General features: G+C 34.5%; 1 protein-coding gene across 2 annotated transcripts; it reads left to right on the forward strand.

Moving 5' to 3' along the window:
* The first annotated feature begins 8,027 nt into the window (after positions 1–8,027).
* LOC104084631 (histone-lysine N-methyltransferase family member SUVH9-like) lies at positions 8,028–15,338 on the forward strand. Of its 2 annotated transcripts, none has more exons than XM_009588542.4 (2): positions 8,028–10,351; positions 14,817–15,338. In XM_009588542.4, exon 1 carries the CDS (start codon positions 8,232–8,234, stop codon positions 10,278–10,280), a length of 2,049 nt encoding a protein of 682 aa, XP_009586837.1. In that variant the 5' UTR covers positions 8,028–8,231; the 3' UTR covers positions 10,281–10,351; positions 14,817–15,338. The 2 variants fall into 2 exon arrangements, with proteins under 2 accessions (XP_009586837.1, XP_009586836.1); XM_009588541.4 differs by having other exon boundaries at positions 14,935–15,338.
* The last annotated feature ends 2,115 nt before the right edge of the window (positions 15,339–17,453 follow it).

Here is a 17,453-nt window from a genome sequence, read left to right on the forward strand (position 1 = left end):
AATTGTGACGTTGGCAATACCTGGGTTACCAAGGGTCGTGTGGAGAGGTTTTCTAGATTATGTTCCCAGCAGGGTAATTTCTTATTTGAAGGCCCAACGGATGGTTGGGAAGGGGTGTTTATCATATTTGGCCTTTGTGAGAGATGTTGATGCAGACACTCCTACTATAGATTCTGTACCGGTAGTGCAAGACTTTCCGGATGTATTTCCTTTAGACATGCCGGGTATGCCACCCGACATGGATATTTACTTTGGTATTGACTTGGTACCGGGCTCTCAGCCCATTTCTATTCCTCTGTGTCGTATGGCACCAATTGAGTTGAAGGAATTGAAATAGAAACTTCATAAACTTCTTGATAAGGGGTTTATTAGGCCTAGTGTGTCGCCATGGGGTGCACCAGTTCTATTTGTGAAAAATAAAGACGGTACTATATGGATGTGCATCGACTACAGGTAGTTGAACAAAGTTACAATCATGAACAAGTATCCTTTGCCACGTATTGATGATTTATTTGACCAGCTTCAGGGAGCGAGGGTGTTCTCTAAGATTGATTTGAGGTTTGGGTATCACCAGTTGAAGATTTTGGATTCAGATATTTTAAAGACGACATTCAAGACCCCCGCTATGATCACTATGAATTTCTCGTGATGTCTTTTGAGCTGATTAACGCCCCATCAACTTTCATACACTTGATGAACAATGTATTCCAGCCATATCTTGATTCATTTATCGTAGTATTTAGTGATGATATCCCGGTGTACTCACGTAGCCAGGAGGAGCATGCACATCACTTGAGGATTGTATTATAGAGGTTGAGGGATGAGAAACTTTATGCCAAGTTCTCCAAGTGTGAGTTTTGGCTTAGTTCGATGGCGTTCTTAGGGCACGTGGTGTCCAGTGAAGGGATACCGGTAGATCCAAAGAAGATAGAGGCAGTTCAGAGTTGGCCCATGCCATCTTCAGCTACTGAGATTCGGAGTTTTCTAGGCTTGGCAGGGTATTATCGTCACTTTGTGGAGGGATTCTAGTCTATTGCGGCGCCTATGACTAAACTGACCCAGAAAGGTGCTCCATTCAGGTGGTCAGATGAGTGTGAAGAGAGCTTTCAGAAGCTCAAGACTGCCTTGACCACAACTCCAATTCTAGTTTTGCCTTCAGCTTCAGACTCTTATACAGTGTATTGTGATGCTTCTCGGATCGGTATTAGGCGTGTCTTAATGCAGGAGGGTAGAGTGATTTCTTATGCTTCGTGCCAGTTGAAGCCACATAAAAAGAACTACACTGTTCATGATTTAGAGTTGGAAACCCCATTGTGGAATTTTGGGTTGATTTTCGGATTTAGTTGGGAAATTTAGTATTTTCATATGGATTGATTCCTATAATTGCTGTTGACTATATGGAATTAATTGTGACTAGATTCGAGGCGTTCAGAGGCCGATTCGCGAGGCAATGGCTTATTGGAATAGAGAATTTGCACGGTTTGAGGTAAGTAACACTTTTAAACTTGGTTCTGAGGGTATAAATCCCTTAGTTATGTGTTACATAATTCTTTTGAAGGTGGCGCACATGCTAGGTGACAGGCGTGTGAGCGTGCACCATAGAAAATATGACTTAATTGATTATGTGGAGTTACATAATTAAATAATCATGTCATTATCCACATGTCCTCCACGTGTTAGAGAAATTGGGCTAAGACTCGTATTAAAGATTATGTTTAGGCTACGTGATGATATTTTTGGACCCACAGAGGTCGTATTGCTGCTGAATTATTTGTTTAAATTGTAATTTTATACTTAGTCTCTGTTGCCATTCATGGATACATCATATCATCATGTCGGGCCGATTTTCATGTCTTTGTGAGCCCGAGAGACTGAAGATTTGCAAGTGATATTTATGGGATCGGGGTGCACATCGCAACATAATTATGTTTTCAAACTTAAAGGAATTCGGTGGTTTATTGAGGTTGTCGACTTGCCTAATATTAAGATAGGCGTCATCACGACAAGTAAAATTTTGGGTCATGCCAGTTTGCCTCCAAAAGAAAAATTGCAGTTGTGGGAGGTTCCAAGTGGACGAGCTACCATGCCCACATGCTTTGGCTGTCTTGAAAAGCAAGTTTCTAATGAAGGATGATTATTGTTCGGATTATTATCAACCAAGGTCTGTTATAATGACATACGAGGTCCCCGTGTATCCTCTCCCTCACCGAAGTGAATGGAATATACAATATATCAGAGGAAGTTGTCTTACCACCCAAATGGAAGAGATCTCCTAGAAGGCTAAAATAGAAGCGCGATAAGCCATTTAGTGAATTGCCTCAGAAGAAGAGTCAACATTCGTGTAATATATGTGGGCATAGTGGACATAATAAGCGTACCTGTAGAAATTTTCCACGTAGGAATTAGTTGATATTCTGATTTTAATTCATTCAATCACTGTTTTTGGATTTGTTCAAGATTTTCAATTACTTATTGGTTTCTAGATGTATTTGATTGTTCCTGGATGAATTTTTTAAAGGTAGATGATTAAATACATTACTGTTAAGTTTAATGATATGTATAAAAACGATGTATATATACTAAATGTGATTAAATACATTGTTATATTACAATTCAAAATCTATTTGAATACAGAATACAACTATGTACATGACTAAATACATTATTGTTAAGTTTCCTGATAACTTAAGAAAACGATATATATATATATATATATATATATATATATATATATATATATATATATATATATATACCTAGGAATATATATATATACCTCGAAAGTCTTTGGTACTTAGGTAGGGTCGGACGACTTTCTTTGTCCCAACTTGGCGAATCGCATTCCCGCACAATGACATTCTTTGTTTATGCGCCCCTTAGCGTTCTCGCTCAGTCCTTCAACGGCTGGGAAGGCAGACAATAACGCAAAATTCAGGAAGGGGAGGGGGAATGAATGCCAAATCTGAAGCAAACCGAAAAGCTAGTTCCCGTGGAGTGAGTCTAATGCTTCCCTTTAACATATATATAAAATAAAAGATAGTTATAAAAAATAATATTTTAAAAGAATTTTGATTTATAATAAATCGGGGTATACACTATTTACTACTCCGGTAAAAGCCCATTGCCGCGTAAGGGAAAAAACTCACTGGAGGGTAACTGAAAATTTCCGGCTTTGGCGGAAAATTCAAAGTGTGTGACTGTTTTCTCCAAATAACAGAATTTGCAATTCCGGGCTTTTACAACTTGAGCTCAGCAGGAATGTCATTCTCTACATTAAGGCAGGAAATGTCGAAAGTGTCCTTTTTTAGCTCTTGATTTTGTAAAAATTTAAAATTTTAAAAATACTAATCTAATATATAAACTTCCCAAAATTACTTTTATAAACATTGAGGCAGGAAATGTCGAAAGTGTCCTTTTTTAGCTCTTACAAATTAGATTTTTAAAAATTAAAAATTTAAAAAATACTAATCTAATATATAAACTTCCCAAAATTACTTTTATAAACATTGAGGCAGGAAATGTCGAAAGTGCCACTTTTTAGCTCTTACAAATTAGATTTTGTAAAATAAAAATACTAATCTAACATATAAACTTCCCAAAATGACTTTTATAAATACTAAACTGAACCAACTCCAAAAGCACTCCCTAAGGAAATAATTTACATACAACTCAGCATTTATAACAAATTACATTAATATACTATCGTATATGATAATTAAAGTGAAAGTATATCTTAATTAAATGCTCCATTTGTTTCAATTACAAACAAATATTTCGGTTATCGAGAGTCAATTTGATTAAACTTTAAAACTAAGCTGGATTAGTTCAACTCAGTATTTTAAAATTAAAATTTAGATTAAGATATTCATAAACTATACAAAACTACTATAAATAGTATTTTTTTAAATGTTAATATGATAAAAAAATACTTTTCAAAATGTTGATCAAATTTCACAAAGTATGACTCTCGATAAGCGAAATATGTCTTCCGTTTAAAACAATGAAAGTATATAGTACATTTTTAATTTGATATAAAAAAGAGTTGGACTCTAGATAAGCGAAATGTGTCTTCCGTTTTAAAACAGTGAAAGTATATCATATATTTTTTATTTGATGTAATAACTAAGGGGTCGCGTGGTATGAGAGATAACAAAAATAATCATGATATAAAATTTAGTATTGTTTTATTTCTTATTTGGTAACTAATCCTTGGATAACTTTCAGGATTAAAAATAGTACGCAGATAATTTATACCTGTTAGAAGTTAGGATAATAATTTACATAATAATTTATCACAGAATAAAATCGTAAAATTGATAATCCCAGAATTAATATAACATACCAAACGTTCAATAAAAATGAATAATTAATCTCAACATAACGTGTATTCAAACCAAACAATGCTAAAGATATGTGCAACTTCTTACTTTAATGACTTTGTTATATTCCTTGGGACCTGTGCATTGTGGGGAACAAATTGAAATTATGAATCTCATATAATAATATTTATATTATATATTTATTGATTTGATGTAAACAGTAAATTTATAATGACTTTGTTAGAGACCCTCGAAACTTGTGCATTGTGTGGGACAGCATGTTGAGGTTGTGGGTCCCATAATGGTCCCTTTCACCAAAACAGCAACCACTTTGGATTCCCTTTTTAATTTGGATTAGTTTTATTTTATACGATAGTATTAATATTATTTAAAGTCAATATTATCTCTTATACTTGTTTCAAAGTTTACATTTATTTGTAATCATAACAAATTATGATGTATTATATTTTATGTAATATATAAATATGTAACTTTATTTCAAGAGAGAAAAGCAAGAAATTGATTATTGAATTCCCATAAAAAATTAGAATTGTCCTCGTATTAGCATTCAGCCATTCTATTTGAGATTGATGGATTACATTTCAAATTCCAAATTCTCAGTTGCCTACTTTGATAAAGTTTAGTGTTATGTTGAAAGATAATATTTATGATTAAGTTTAGAGACCTTCTTTCTCATTTTGCTCTATCACCTAACCTCCCTCACATTTTATGATGTTACGCATATCTCATTTATTTCCAATAAGAAGAAAATTCAATCACTTTTGCACGATTATATTTTCTAGTTTTCTCTCCATTTTCTGAGTGAGTGTAATTTATTATTCATATTCCTTGGATAAGTTAATACTTGATAACAGGAAAATTAACCTCGAACCTTTACCTATTGGGTCTTTCACCTTTGGAAGATAGACGAGGAAATGATTTCTATGTCTATTTATAATTTGAATAGAAGAAACTAAATACAAATATATTCTTATTATTTTTTAAAAGGAAATTTAGAAACAAATAAAAGAGGGAAAAGTCCGCTTTTTTAATTTATTTTAAAGTTGGCTTTTTTTGTCAAAATTAGAATTTGAAATTTCCGGCTTTTAGAACATAAGATCAGCAGACACGTCGTTCTTTACCTCAATCCGAAAAGTCGAAAGTGCTATGTGTTATAAATCGAATTAACACAATAGCCATAGCCTTTTTTCCCTTCTTGGAACAAAATGTTTAGCTCTTACTATAGTTAAATAATACTTTTTTTATCTCAATTTATGTGGAGGTATCTGAATTTTGTGAATCAAATGAGTATTCTTACAATTATTTTTCATGTCTTTTAAATAATTTAAATTATAATTATTATGAATTATAAATTTTTTTACGTAGTTTTCAAATATATAAATTTTAATTCAAAAACTTAAATATTTTATGTTCGAATTTATAGTAAAATTTAATTTGTTTGACACTCAAAATTCATAAATCATCACGTAAATTAAAACGAAAAAATGATAAAATTATAAGTAAATATAATAAATATATATTTATTGATTTGATGTGAATATTAAATATAATTTTAACATTTATAACTAGATGTTTTTGGAACATGTGCATTGTGGGGACAAAAATATAAGAAGTTGTGGGTCCCATATAAAGTTGCCTTCTACCTAAACAACAACCACTTTTGGCGTAGGGTTCTCTTTTTATCTTTTCATCTGTTTCATTTTATATGATATCAATATTATCTTCTTATATTTATTTCTAAATTTTTATTATTTATAATAGTAAAAATATAATGATTTATAATACTTTGTGTAACAAAGCCTACTTTAAGGGGAAAACAAATAGGACCCTCATCAATTTTTTCAAAGGAATGTGAAAAACAGATGAAAGGGAGAAAATAGAATATGTGGGCTTTTTTGGGTTGTTCTGAACAAGGACGAATTTAACATTTAGAGTCAGCACATTCAAAATAAATATATAATTTATTGTTCCTATTTTTTATATTAATAAATTTTATTTATAAATGTATAAATAATTCAAATTGAAAGTACTATATTCAGTTGAACCAATTAAATTCGCTTTAGATCCATCATGACGAGATAAAATAGTCAAGACATTTTTCTATTTTTATTTATTTATTTAGAGCTTTAACAACTAATACTAAAAATTTGTAGATTCTTCACGATTGTTATTGTTGGAACATTATCAATAATCTGAAATTTTCGATGAAAATTTGTCAGAAATATTTTTCGACGAGCACATTTCTCAAGGATATGTGTGAAATTCACGTGTTTCTAGTGTGATAATTTTTTTCAAATAAATTCATGTATTAACATTAAACACATCTGTAATATGATTCAATTTCACATTAAAATAAGAAAGCATTATTTCTCAATATTTGATCGATATAAAGGAATTGAACTAAATTCACTCCAAAGAAAACTATTCGTTGTAATTCAATCAATTATTGTCCTTAATTTACTTTTGGAAGTGATTTTATTTTTATTTTAAAATTACTTGTATCGTACTTATTTTTAGAATTAAGCAAAAACATTGTGGAATTATTTAAAAGTTTTTATCGTATGAAGTGTTTAATAAGTCATATTATTCTAAGTGAAATGGTAAAACTTTTTTTTCAAAACACAAAAAGCTTCTAAAACATTAATTCTTGGGTTTTTAGACCAAAGATTTGTAATTATGACAAATTACAAATATTAAATCCAACTCAACGTACATCAAAATCTACATATAGTTGAATTCTTATATGCTTATTGTACCAAATCAAATGGTCAAACGTACAAATCTTTTCATGTACTTCCCCACTCGTTGCTTCCATTACATAAGCTGTACTTTAAATTCTAAAAAAACTCATTTTGTGAGCCTAAATGTGTATTAAATCCACTGGCTTTTGTACAGTCAAACTCTACAAAAACTTTAATATTTTTATAAGATATAGTATCTATTTTACCATAAAAATAAAATTCAACATTTCATTCCATATTCGAAGTTAAATTAAAGTATGAATATATATTGTATAATTCTTTATTCACTAATTTATGTGAAGTAGATTGATTCGAAATATAATTTAAAAAAATTTTTTTTTTTTAAAAATTTGCTAGTTTGAATAGGTCATAATATTTGTATGATACGAGACTTTTAAAACTCGTAGCATTAAATATATTATAAAATTTGTGTGGTCATAATTTTTTTTATTTATATTAAAATACATAGTATTATGTATATATTTAATTGGTGTGAAATGCGAATAGCAAAGAATTTTCCCATCCATAATTTCCTCACTTTTCGAGGTGGACTTAGTACAAATTACGAGTTCATCAACACCTAATAGCTTTAGCTTAATTCTTATAAAAAAATAATGCATTTCAAAACCCAATTAATCAAATGGTTGAGATAAAATTAAACTGAAATAATTAAAAATTTTAAATTCTAGATTCAAAAAAGTTATCTGTATAGCCTATAGATTGCAGATTCAAACTATGAAAGTAACCACTAATACTTATATTAGATTATAGTGTCAAATCACACCCGTCAAAATGCGACCCTTTCTCGAATGTTGCGTGAACGCAATCCTTTTTTTGTCCACAAATATTAAATTTTTTCTACCAGTTATGAAATTTAAATTTATGACAAAAATATAAATTTTGTCCCTAGTATTATTTTTATTTACTCCCAATATTTTTGTAATTTTGTCCATATTGCCATAATCCACTCATGAATTCTTCTTCTTCTTCTTCTTCTTCCTCCCCAAGTCCCTTTTTTCCATTTCCATGAACAAAACCTCTCTTTATCAACCTCTCTTCAAACCCCTAAACAGCTTTTTCTCTCCTTTCATGTCCTAAGAAAAACCCATAAAAATTCTTTGTTCATTCTCCACACACACACAGAGAGAAAATGGGTTCTCTTGTCCCATTTCAAGACCTTAATCTTCAACCTGAATCCACCAATTTAACCTCTAATTCTCCAACTCCGTTAATTACCCCCAAAATTGAACCTAAACTTGAACCCCTTGATGAATTTACTCAAGCTGATCTTCAAACCCCACCTCTTTTCTCCAACCCTAATACTCCCAATTTCAACTGCAATTTCACTCCTAATTCACTATCACACAACTCAATTACTACACCTGAACAAAACCCATCTGGGTCTGATGGAACAAATGTGTATTCTGAGTATAACAGAATTTCTGAGCTGTTTCGTGAAGCTTTTGCTAAAAGAATGCAGCGTTATGGAGATATTGAGATTGTTGCTGACCCTAACAATGACGATTCACGTGACGTCGAGATGGACCTCGATAATTCACGTGCCATTGTTCCGGTTAATAATGAGGATAATCAGGTTTCGGAAATGGTAATTCCTAGAAGAAAATATCAACAAAGGTCATCCGAATTAGTTAGGGTTACAGATCTTAAACCTGAAGATCAACGTTATTTTCGCGATGCTGTGAGGAGAACCCGAATGCTGTATGATTCGTTGCGTGTTTTAGCGATGGCTGACGATGAGAATAACATGGGTGTGGTGCCTCATAGGAAGACTAGAGGTGATTTAAAGGCTTGTCAGGTTTTAAGAGAACACGGGTTGTGGATGAATCGCGATAAGCGAATTGTTGGGGCGATCCCGGGGGTGTTTATTGGTGATGTGTTCTTTTTCAGGATGGAGCTTTGTGTTGTTGGTTTACATGGGCAGGTTCAAGCTGGCATTGATTATGTCCCTGCGAGTCAGAGCTCGAATAGGGAGCCGATTGCTACGAGTGTGATTGTTTCGGGTGGATACGAGGATGATCAGGATGGTGGAGATGTGATTATATATACTGGGCACGGTGGACAGGATAAGTTGTCGAGGCAATGTATGCATCAGAAGCTGGAATGTGGGAATTTGGCATTGGAGCGGAGTATGCACTATGGAATTGAGGTAAGGGTAATTCGCGGCTTTAAGTACGAAGGTAGTGCTAGTGGTAAAGTTTATGTGTATGATGGATTGTATAGAATTGTTGAATGTTGGTTTGATGTTGGAAAGTCTGGATTTGGAGTGTATAAGTACAAGCTTGTTAGGATTGAGAATCAGGAAGAGTTGGGAAGTGCCATTCTTAGGTTTGCGCAGAATCTTAGGCTTAGACCTTTGGTGGCAAGGCCTACGGGTTATGTTAGTCTAGATATATCTAGGAAAAAAGAAAACATGCCAGTATTTCTTTTCAACGATATCGATGATAATCACGATCCTGTTTATTTTGATTATCTGTTGAAGACTGTTTTCCCTCCGTATGTGTACCAGAATGTGGGCAGTGGAAATGGCTGCGAGTGCGTTAATGGGTGTGTGGATAATTGTTTTTGTGCTATGAGAAATGGTGGCCAATTTGCTTATGATTATAATGGGATATTGGTGAGAGGTAAACCATTAGTGTTTGAATGTGGACCACATTGTCAGTGTCCTCCAACTTGTCGGAATCGAGTGAGTCAAAAGGGTTTGAGGCACAGATTTGAAGTGTTTCGGTCTAGAGAGACTGGTTGGGGAGTTAGGTCATTGGACTTGATCCAAGCTGGGTCCTTCATCTGTGAATTTACTGGGGTCGTACTCACACGAGAGCAAGCCCAAATCTTTACAATGAATGGTGATAGTTTAGTCTATCCAAGTCGCTTTCCTGAGAGGTGGGCAGAATGGGGAGATTTGTCCCAAATATATCCTGACTATGTGCGGCCAGCATACCCCTCCATTCCTCCTCTGGATTTCGCGATGGATGTGTCTAGAATGAGGAATGTAGCATGCTATATGAGTCACAGTTCAAGCCCCAACGTGTTGGTGCAGCCAGTGCTTTATGATCACAACACTGTATCTTTCCCCCACCTGATGCTCTTTGCAATGGAGAATATCCCCCCTCTTAGGGAGATCAGTATTGATTATGGGGTTGCAGATGAATGGACAGGGAAGCTTGCCATTTGTAATTGACTAACTTGTAGGAGTTGATGCAATTTTGAACATGATGCAGCACAGCCATTTCTGGCACATCATTTGCTGAGGTAATTAAAACATTCAGTCAATAATTTCTGTTAAACTCAAAATTGTAACGGCATTCAGCTACATGTTTTCTAGAGGGCTGACTATCAGTCTGTACTGGTATTGGTTTTCAGTTGTCTTGTTACTCTAGCTAGTTATGGCCTTTATTCTGAATCTCTTTAGAAGCTGTTTTAAGCCCTCGGAATTTGGAATTGATGAGACTGATTTTATTACAATATTGGGCAGTCTTAAATTGTCTAGCTTTGGCGACTTTTGGACGTGTCGCCAAAAGCTGTTTGGAACTCCAATTGCTTTGCTGAGTTTTTTTTTTATATACTATATGCAGTTTGAATGCATCTTACTGCGCTTGATGAATGGATTTGAACTTCTTTTCATGCTGCTTAATAGGAATTCCCTTTCCCATCCTTGATTGTCTTTTTAATGATTCAGAGGATGATTTTGTTTCTGATTTGCTGTTCTTTTCCACTGGTGGATATCTTCCTCTTCAGATTCCATGTCTAAAGAACTCCTCAAATAACTGCTAAGAAGTATTCTCTTGTCCCATAATAGGTGAACTTCTTTTTATTTTTACACCTAAGGGTGTGAGGTCAATAAAGTGGGTGAAAATCAAGGGAGACCACGAACAAAAACACTAGATTGTTTCCTTTCTACCTTAGTCTTAGTGGACAAAGTTAAACACTATTTTGTTTACTCGAAGTGCGCATGTTGATCTGGATGCCACTATTATTAAAAAAAAGGTTAAACTAGCTATTAGATTTAGAGCCTGTTTGGTTTAGTCAATTAAGACTAGCTGATATGCATTAAATACTAAAGTTGATTTATAATAAGCGGTTACATGATTGATTAGAAGTACTGTAACTGATAATAATCACTTTTTCTTTTAAGATGACTGAAATGCCCTATATATATTGTAAAAGTATTTTTACATGGAAAAGGACGGATGACTGAATGACGAGGGAGGTAGGGGTTTTCTTTTAGGAAGGGTACTTTGGTATTTAAAAGTGGGTAAAATAGTAAAAAGTTTGGTCAGATCAGAAGTGGTTATAAACTGAAAAGACTATAAGTTAGGGGTGACCAACTTGTGGCTTATAAGCACTTGTGGGATTTTCCAAATGCATAAATAAGCCAGAAAGTACTAGTGCTTAAGCTTACCAAACATCCTCTTAGAGTATAATAAATTATTTTGAGTTGGAATAAGAGGGTTAAAAATAAGGTTTTGAAATGTGAAAAATAGAATATTTAGTTGAGAAGATATCAAGAAGCTTGATATAATTAGGGGAAGAAAAAAATGTTCTGTTCAAGGGGAAGTTTTATTTTGGGAATGGAACTTAGAGGGAAGTAGGTCAAGTATGCAAACAGTGGAGAGGCAGCTATACTGATGAAATTGTCTTTTATTTATATGGAAATTCGTTCAAGTATTGGAACAACAGTAGTGCTATAACTAAGTTAAATATTAACGGGATCAAATGGACAAAAGAATACTGTCTGTTGGTGTCCAAGTGCCAATTGTAACATGAGCTATGATATTGAGTATTTTGCATATCTCAATGTTAATTTTCTCTTTTAGGAATTGCTGAATTGATTTTAACTTAAAGTACCTTGATCTGATTGGACAGTTACGTAGTGGCTTAATTACATGGGACTATGCGTCCTTAAGTGGTGATCATGTACGAGAAGAGAAAGAGGGTGGGGGGGAAGAACTTGCCTTGACACTCACTTCAATCTTTATGAAAAAACTGTTCCTTTTGTATCACCTTCACAAACAAACTCAAGTTTAAAGAGTAAAATTTATTAAACACCATTAAAGGAGGATAGGTATGACAATGACACAGGGTCAGCTGGGATGCTTTCCCTGCTAACGCCCCACTCCACCTCGCCCAACTTTGCCCTGCCCTGGCCCAATTTGCTGACTCTCTTTCTTTCCTTCCATTAATGTTTAGTCCCTTTTTCATCATTTTCAATTGTTTATTGTATTTCCAAATTAGGTATTGTATATCGCCTGCCAATAACATTGTTTTCATTAGATGTTAACTTAACATCTGAAGGAAGAACTGAACACCAACCCAATCTCGAAAAAAAAAGAGAACTACAAGCAAAGACATTTTCTCGATCAAGAAGGTATTCAACTTCTCGACGCACTCTATCAATTCCTTCTTTGCCTCATCTCTCTACACCAATTATTATAAATGAAAAGCAGAATATACCCCTGTTTCAATTTATGCGACACACTTTCCGTATTAGTCCGTTTAAAAAAGAATGACACATTTCTATATTTGGAAACAATTTACTCCCTCCGTTTCAATTTATGTGACCACTTTTCTTATTAATCCGTTCTAAAAAGAATGACACATTCTATATTTGAAAACAATTTAACTTTAAACTTTTAATTTTACCCTTAATGAAAAGCTTTTATAGCTACACAAACGTTATGGCCCCACAAAGCTTTTGCCCATTAAGCCTGTAATACCACACGTTTCAAAAGTCTATTTTTCTTCTTCTTAAACTCCGTATCGAGTCAAACTCTGTCACATAGAGGAGTAACTCTAAACTTTTCCTTTTACCCATTTTACCCTTAATGAGACTTTTATAACCGCACAACTTGAAGCCTCAAAAGAGTTTTTACCCTTTAAGCTTTTAAAACTACAAGTTTCAACAATCTTCTTTTTTTTCTTAAACTATGTTGCCGAATCCAATTACGTCACATAAATTGGAACGGAGGGAGTAAGTCATTAAGAGAATATCAATAAGATTCCATAAGTAAAAACCTTAAACTTGAAAAGTTTTAAGTGGTCCACCTACCTCTTCTCTCTCATTTGAAGATGATGAATTCTTTTTCCACCTTGGCGGTTCACAGCTAAGAGTTCGACCAAGTCTTTTCCTATCCCACCTCACCCAGTGCCCTTCCATAGAGGTCGATACATAATTTTATGTTTTCCTACTTTAAAGAACAAAGATCTTTGCTTGATGAGGAATGAGTGTGCACATGTATATGATTGCTAAATACTATTCTTACCATTCCATTTTATATAATCCTCTTCCTGTTTTGGTTAGTTTCAAAATGATTTTACTCATAAAATAGACGAATGCCTTCAAGTTACATTTATTTCATAAAGTTTAAATGCCTACAAAATCTATACTTTTTGTGCAGGGGAAACAAACTAGGTATCATGATACATTTTTTGCGTTTTTTGGTCTCTTTGACGCCCTATATATTTGGAAACTTTTATCTTGATATTCTAATTTTGCCTCTAATAAATGCTCTTATAAGAATCGTATTACATGTTGATCAGTGTTAGTTAATCTTATTGATTGGAAGTTTCAATAGTAGGAAGCTCACATAAGTGGTAGATTATGGATAAACTATAATATCAACAAATCAAGGAATTAGAAATATTGCTAATGTATTAGTAATAGATAATTACTCCCGGAGCTTTCACTCCGTGGTAAACTGGTAATAGCACAAAGCGCGATGTGTGGGTTAAGAGCATGTCATGAGTTCGAATTTACTGCCGACAAAAGCGTGGTATTTAAATGGAGAAGGTTAGAGGGACGGAACGGTGGTCTTGAACCGTTTGCCAACTGGTCTTTGGGAATTTCTCGGTTGTAAAAAGAAGTAATAGCTACTTTTGTCGACGTAGAGTAATGCTTCTTGTCATACTAATACACAGAAACAGTATGATGTTCCCTTTTCTTTTTTTGCTTTATTTCTTTCAATTTATCTTGAATTATTGTGTTTGATGATAAATTAAACTTGCTTGCTGATAGTTTTTTGTCTTTTACTTTTTGATGTCCTGTAAGGTGTCCGGAGGTGCAACTTTGTTGGGTACTGGCACCTCCTGTCATGTCTTGTTTTGATTGTAAACGATACTGCTTATGATTGGCACCTCCAGGGATTTTGAATAAGATTCGTTGTTCTTGTTGGGGGGAAACATTGGCTCCATGCAGTGCATTTATGTTTTGGCTCAAATGAATGTTTGTCCATTTTGATAAAACATAAAAGGAGCTTTATTGTATTCATTTTGGACAATGCGACCATGACCCGTTAGTGTTGTTTATATTGTATTAGCTAATGCCTGCAGTCAAGTAAGATAAGATACTGAATTTACCTACTTTTTCATTTAGAGCTGTTGAACTAAATCATGGAGAAGGTCATCCTTGTTACTTCTTGCAATGCATACAATGTTAGCTAGATATCACACTCCTTTCCTCTCTTGTTTAAAAAAAAATCACTTGTCCTCCTTTTTCCAGCTGGAAATCATAGTTATGGATCTTAGTCAGTCTTGTTATTGTATACCCTTTCAGAGTTTTTATTTTTAATCATATACCCTTTTCAGTTCTACTTCAATGATTTTATCCACTTCCATTTGTTGTTTGCTTAACCGAAACTCATAATATATTGATTAACCTACGCGATAGTTACTGGTTCTGGAAATCATAGTGCATACGCTGATACCTTTGTTTTGTCAGGGAAGCAACCTGCTAGGGAAAAGATTTTGATTATGAAGATATTGGCCTACAGTTGTCGCTCAAAGCAGCTTACTACCTAACCTTCTGCTGATTCTGACTAATATTTTATTTCATGCAGATGAAGGGCGAGTATTGGCGAACTGTTACTGTGTTTCCCTTTTATTATAATCCTGCTGTCTTGATGACACGGTCTAGACTACATCACTAGGTTCCTGAAACAAGTTGCCCCTGTTGCTGTTCTTTCATCAGTTTGTCGATCCTATATTGTAGATAGCATGGTGTTCAATGACTAGCTAGAAGAATGAAGAAAGCGATATTGCATTTTCCCACTATCCGCCTTTGGAAGGAACCCTTTTAACCGATCATCTCCTTGATAGAGCTGGTCTGCTATTGATGTTCTTGATCGTTAGAACTTTTATAGGTTGTAGTAATAGCTTGTATATATGAAGATCAAACTGCTTATTCTGTACAGAAGATTGTATCTATATCGTGCTAATGGATATCCAGAGTGCAGTTCAAATGCTTTTGCCTGTTCTCTTTCTAGTTAAAGATGGAAGCACCTAGTACGCGATCCAATGTGTCAAATTATGGATGCTGGGATTTTGAAAGGATAAAATATGGCAATGCAAGTTTCATTTAAATGATTGAATTCTTCCTTTTTCTTAAGCTGTTTTCTCTAATGTTGCTGTTTACACTACTGAAATACCCTAACTAAACTCATTTTGCTTTGATTTAGCCAAGTTATTTCGAAAACTTGAGCTGTGATGCTTTGAGTGTTAGATTTTCTACTTAATAGGAGAAGCTCAATCAGTTATTTGAAGGTATCTTTAGTCTTTTAGCATTTGCCTCTTTAGTCTTTTAGCTTTTCCTTTACATTATTGAATCACCACCAACTGGTGAAAATATCTCCAGAATTTATTTAACAAAAGTGGGAATAGTCCAACTATTGAGTGAGAGATCTAAACTTATGATGTACTTCGAGACAACGCTTTCCATGTGATGTTAGGTCAGACTCATCCTCTTTTAACACTTTCACTACTATGGTTTTACACCTAGGGGCAGAGGCATCTGGTGTTCGACAGATCATTTTATCCTCCATATATGTTATTTGAACCTTCTCGCAAATGTGATTATTTCTAATTTTGTATAATCTTATATGATGACATATCTACCTTAGAATCCACATCTCTATGATATTCACTCTCATATAGTATTGCTGGTCTTATAACTGTTCCATAGAACTTAATTACCTTTCACTTTGGTAGGCATACTTTTTATCACAAAACACCCGTGTATCACGTCTCCATTTCTATCATCTGATTTTGATTTTATGTGTGACATCTTTATCTATAATTTCATCTTGTAGAAACAACGAGCGTAAATATCTAAATTATCTATATTTAGGCACAATAATCCGATATGCTTTCACTCTTCTTATCTTGACTAAACTTGTACCACACATGTTCTACTTATTTTAAGATTTTCTCTCTAGAGCGCTTCTCCATAGTTTACACTTTTAATTGATACCCTCGCTGATTTCGCCAATTATAATCAGAATACCGTCCGCAAATAACATACACTATTAAACCTCATCTTGTATTTTAGAGGCAGGCCCATTTCTGTTTGCCCTGGCAATTGACGCCCTCACGCGACACATTCAAGAGGAGGTGCGATGGTGCATGTTATTTGCAAATGACATTGTACCGATTGGTGAGACTCGCAGTGGTGTTAACGAGAGGTTAGAGGTTTGAAGGCAGACTAAAGGTTTCAAGTTGAGCAGGACCAAATACAGAATACTTGGAGTGCAAGTTCAGTAGCGCGACTTAGAAAGTGGACGAAGACGTGTGGCTTGATTCACAAGTCATTCCTACGAGAGAAAGTTTCAAGTACCGTGGGTCTGTTATACAAGGGAATAGGAGATCGACGAGGATGTCACACACCGTATTGGGGCGAGATGGATGAAATGGTAGCTTGCTTCTGGTGTTCTGTGTCACAAGAATGTGCCACCAAAAGGTAAGTTTTATAGGGCGGTGGTTAGATTGACTTTGCTGTATGGGAAAAAATATTGGCCAGTCAAGAACTCCCATTCACATAAGATGAAGGTCGCTGAAATGAGGATGTTGAGATGGATGTGCGGGCATACCATGTTAGATGGAATTAGAAATGAAGTTATCCGGGATAAGGTGGGTGTGGCCTCTATGGAGGATAAGATACATGAGGCGAGACTTAGATGGTTCGGGCATGTTAAGAGGAGAGGCACCGATGCGCCGATGCGCCGATGAGGAGGCGAGAGAGGCTAGCGTTGGAGGGCCAACGAAGAGGCAGAGGCAAGCCGAAAAAGTCTTGGGGAGAGGTGATTAGGCGAGATATCCAGCTGATTGAGGACATGACCACGAAGATGTTGAGAATAAAGGTAGAGGGTTAGGTAGCCGAGTGTTGTCCTTGTTTGTTGGGAGTGTCTGGTGTATATAAAATTCTAACTCGTACTCTCTCAAATAATAGTATAGAAAGATGTCGAACCCACAAAGATTGGTTTATCTATTCTACAGACGTTTCTTGTTTTAATTACTATTTGAGAAAATCAGAAAGAGTTGAGTTGTGAATTAACTAACTAAAAATGCACGAATAGAGCAATAG

The sequence above is a fragment of the Nicotiana tomentosiformis genome, chromosome 9 (assembly GCF_000390325.3).
Source record: "Nicotiana tomentosiformis chromosome 9, ASM39032v3, whole genome shotgun sequence".
NCBI lineage: Eukaryota > Viridiplantae > Streptophyta > Magnoliopsida > Solanales > Solanaceae > Nicotiana > Nicotiana tomentosiformis.

Coding starts and splice junctions, on each gene's coding strand:
- LOC104084631 (XM_009588542.4), top strand. CDS start 8,232: ATGGGTTCTCTTGTCCCATTTCAAGACCTTAATCTTCAACCTGAATCC.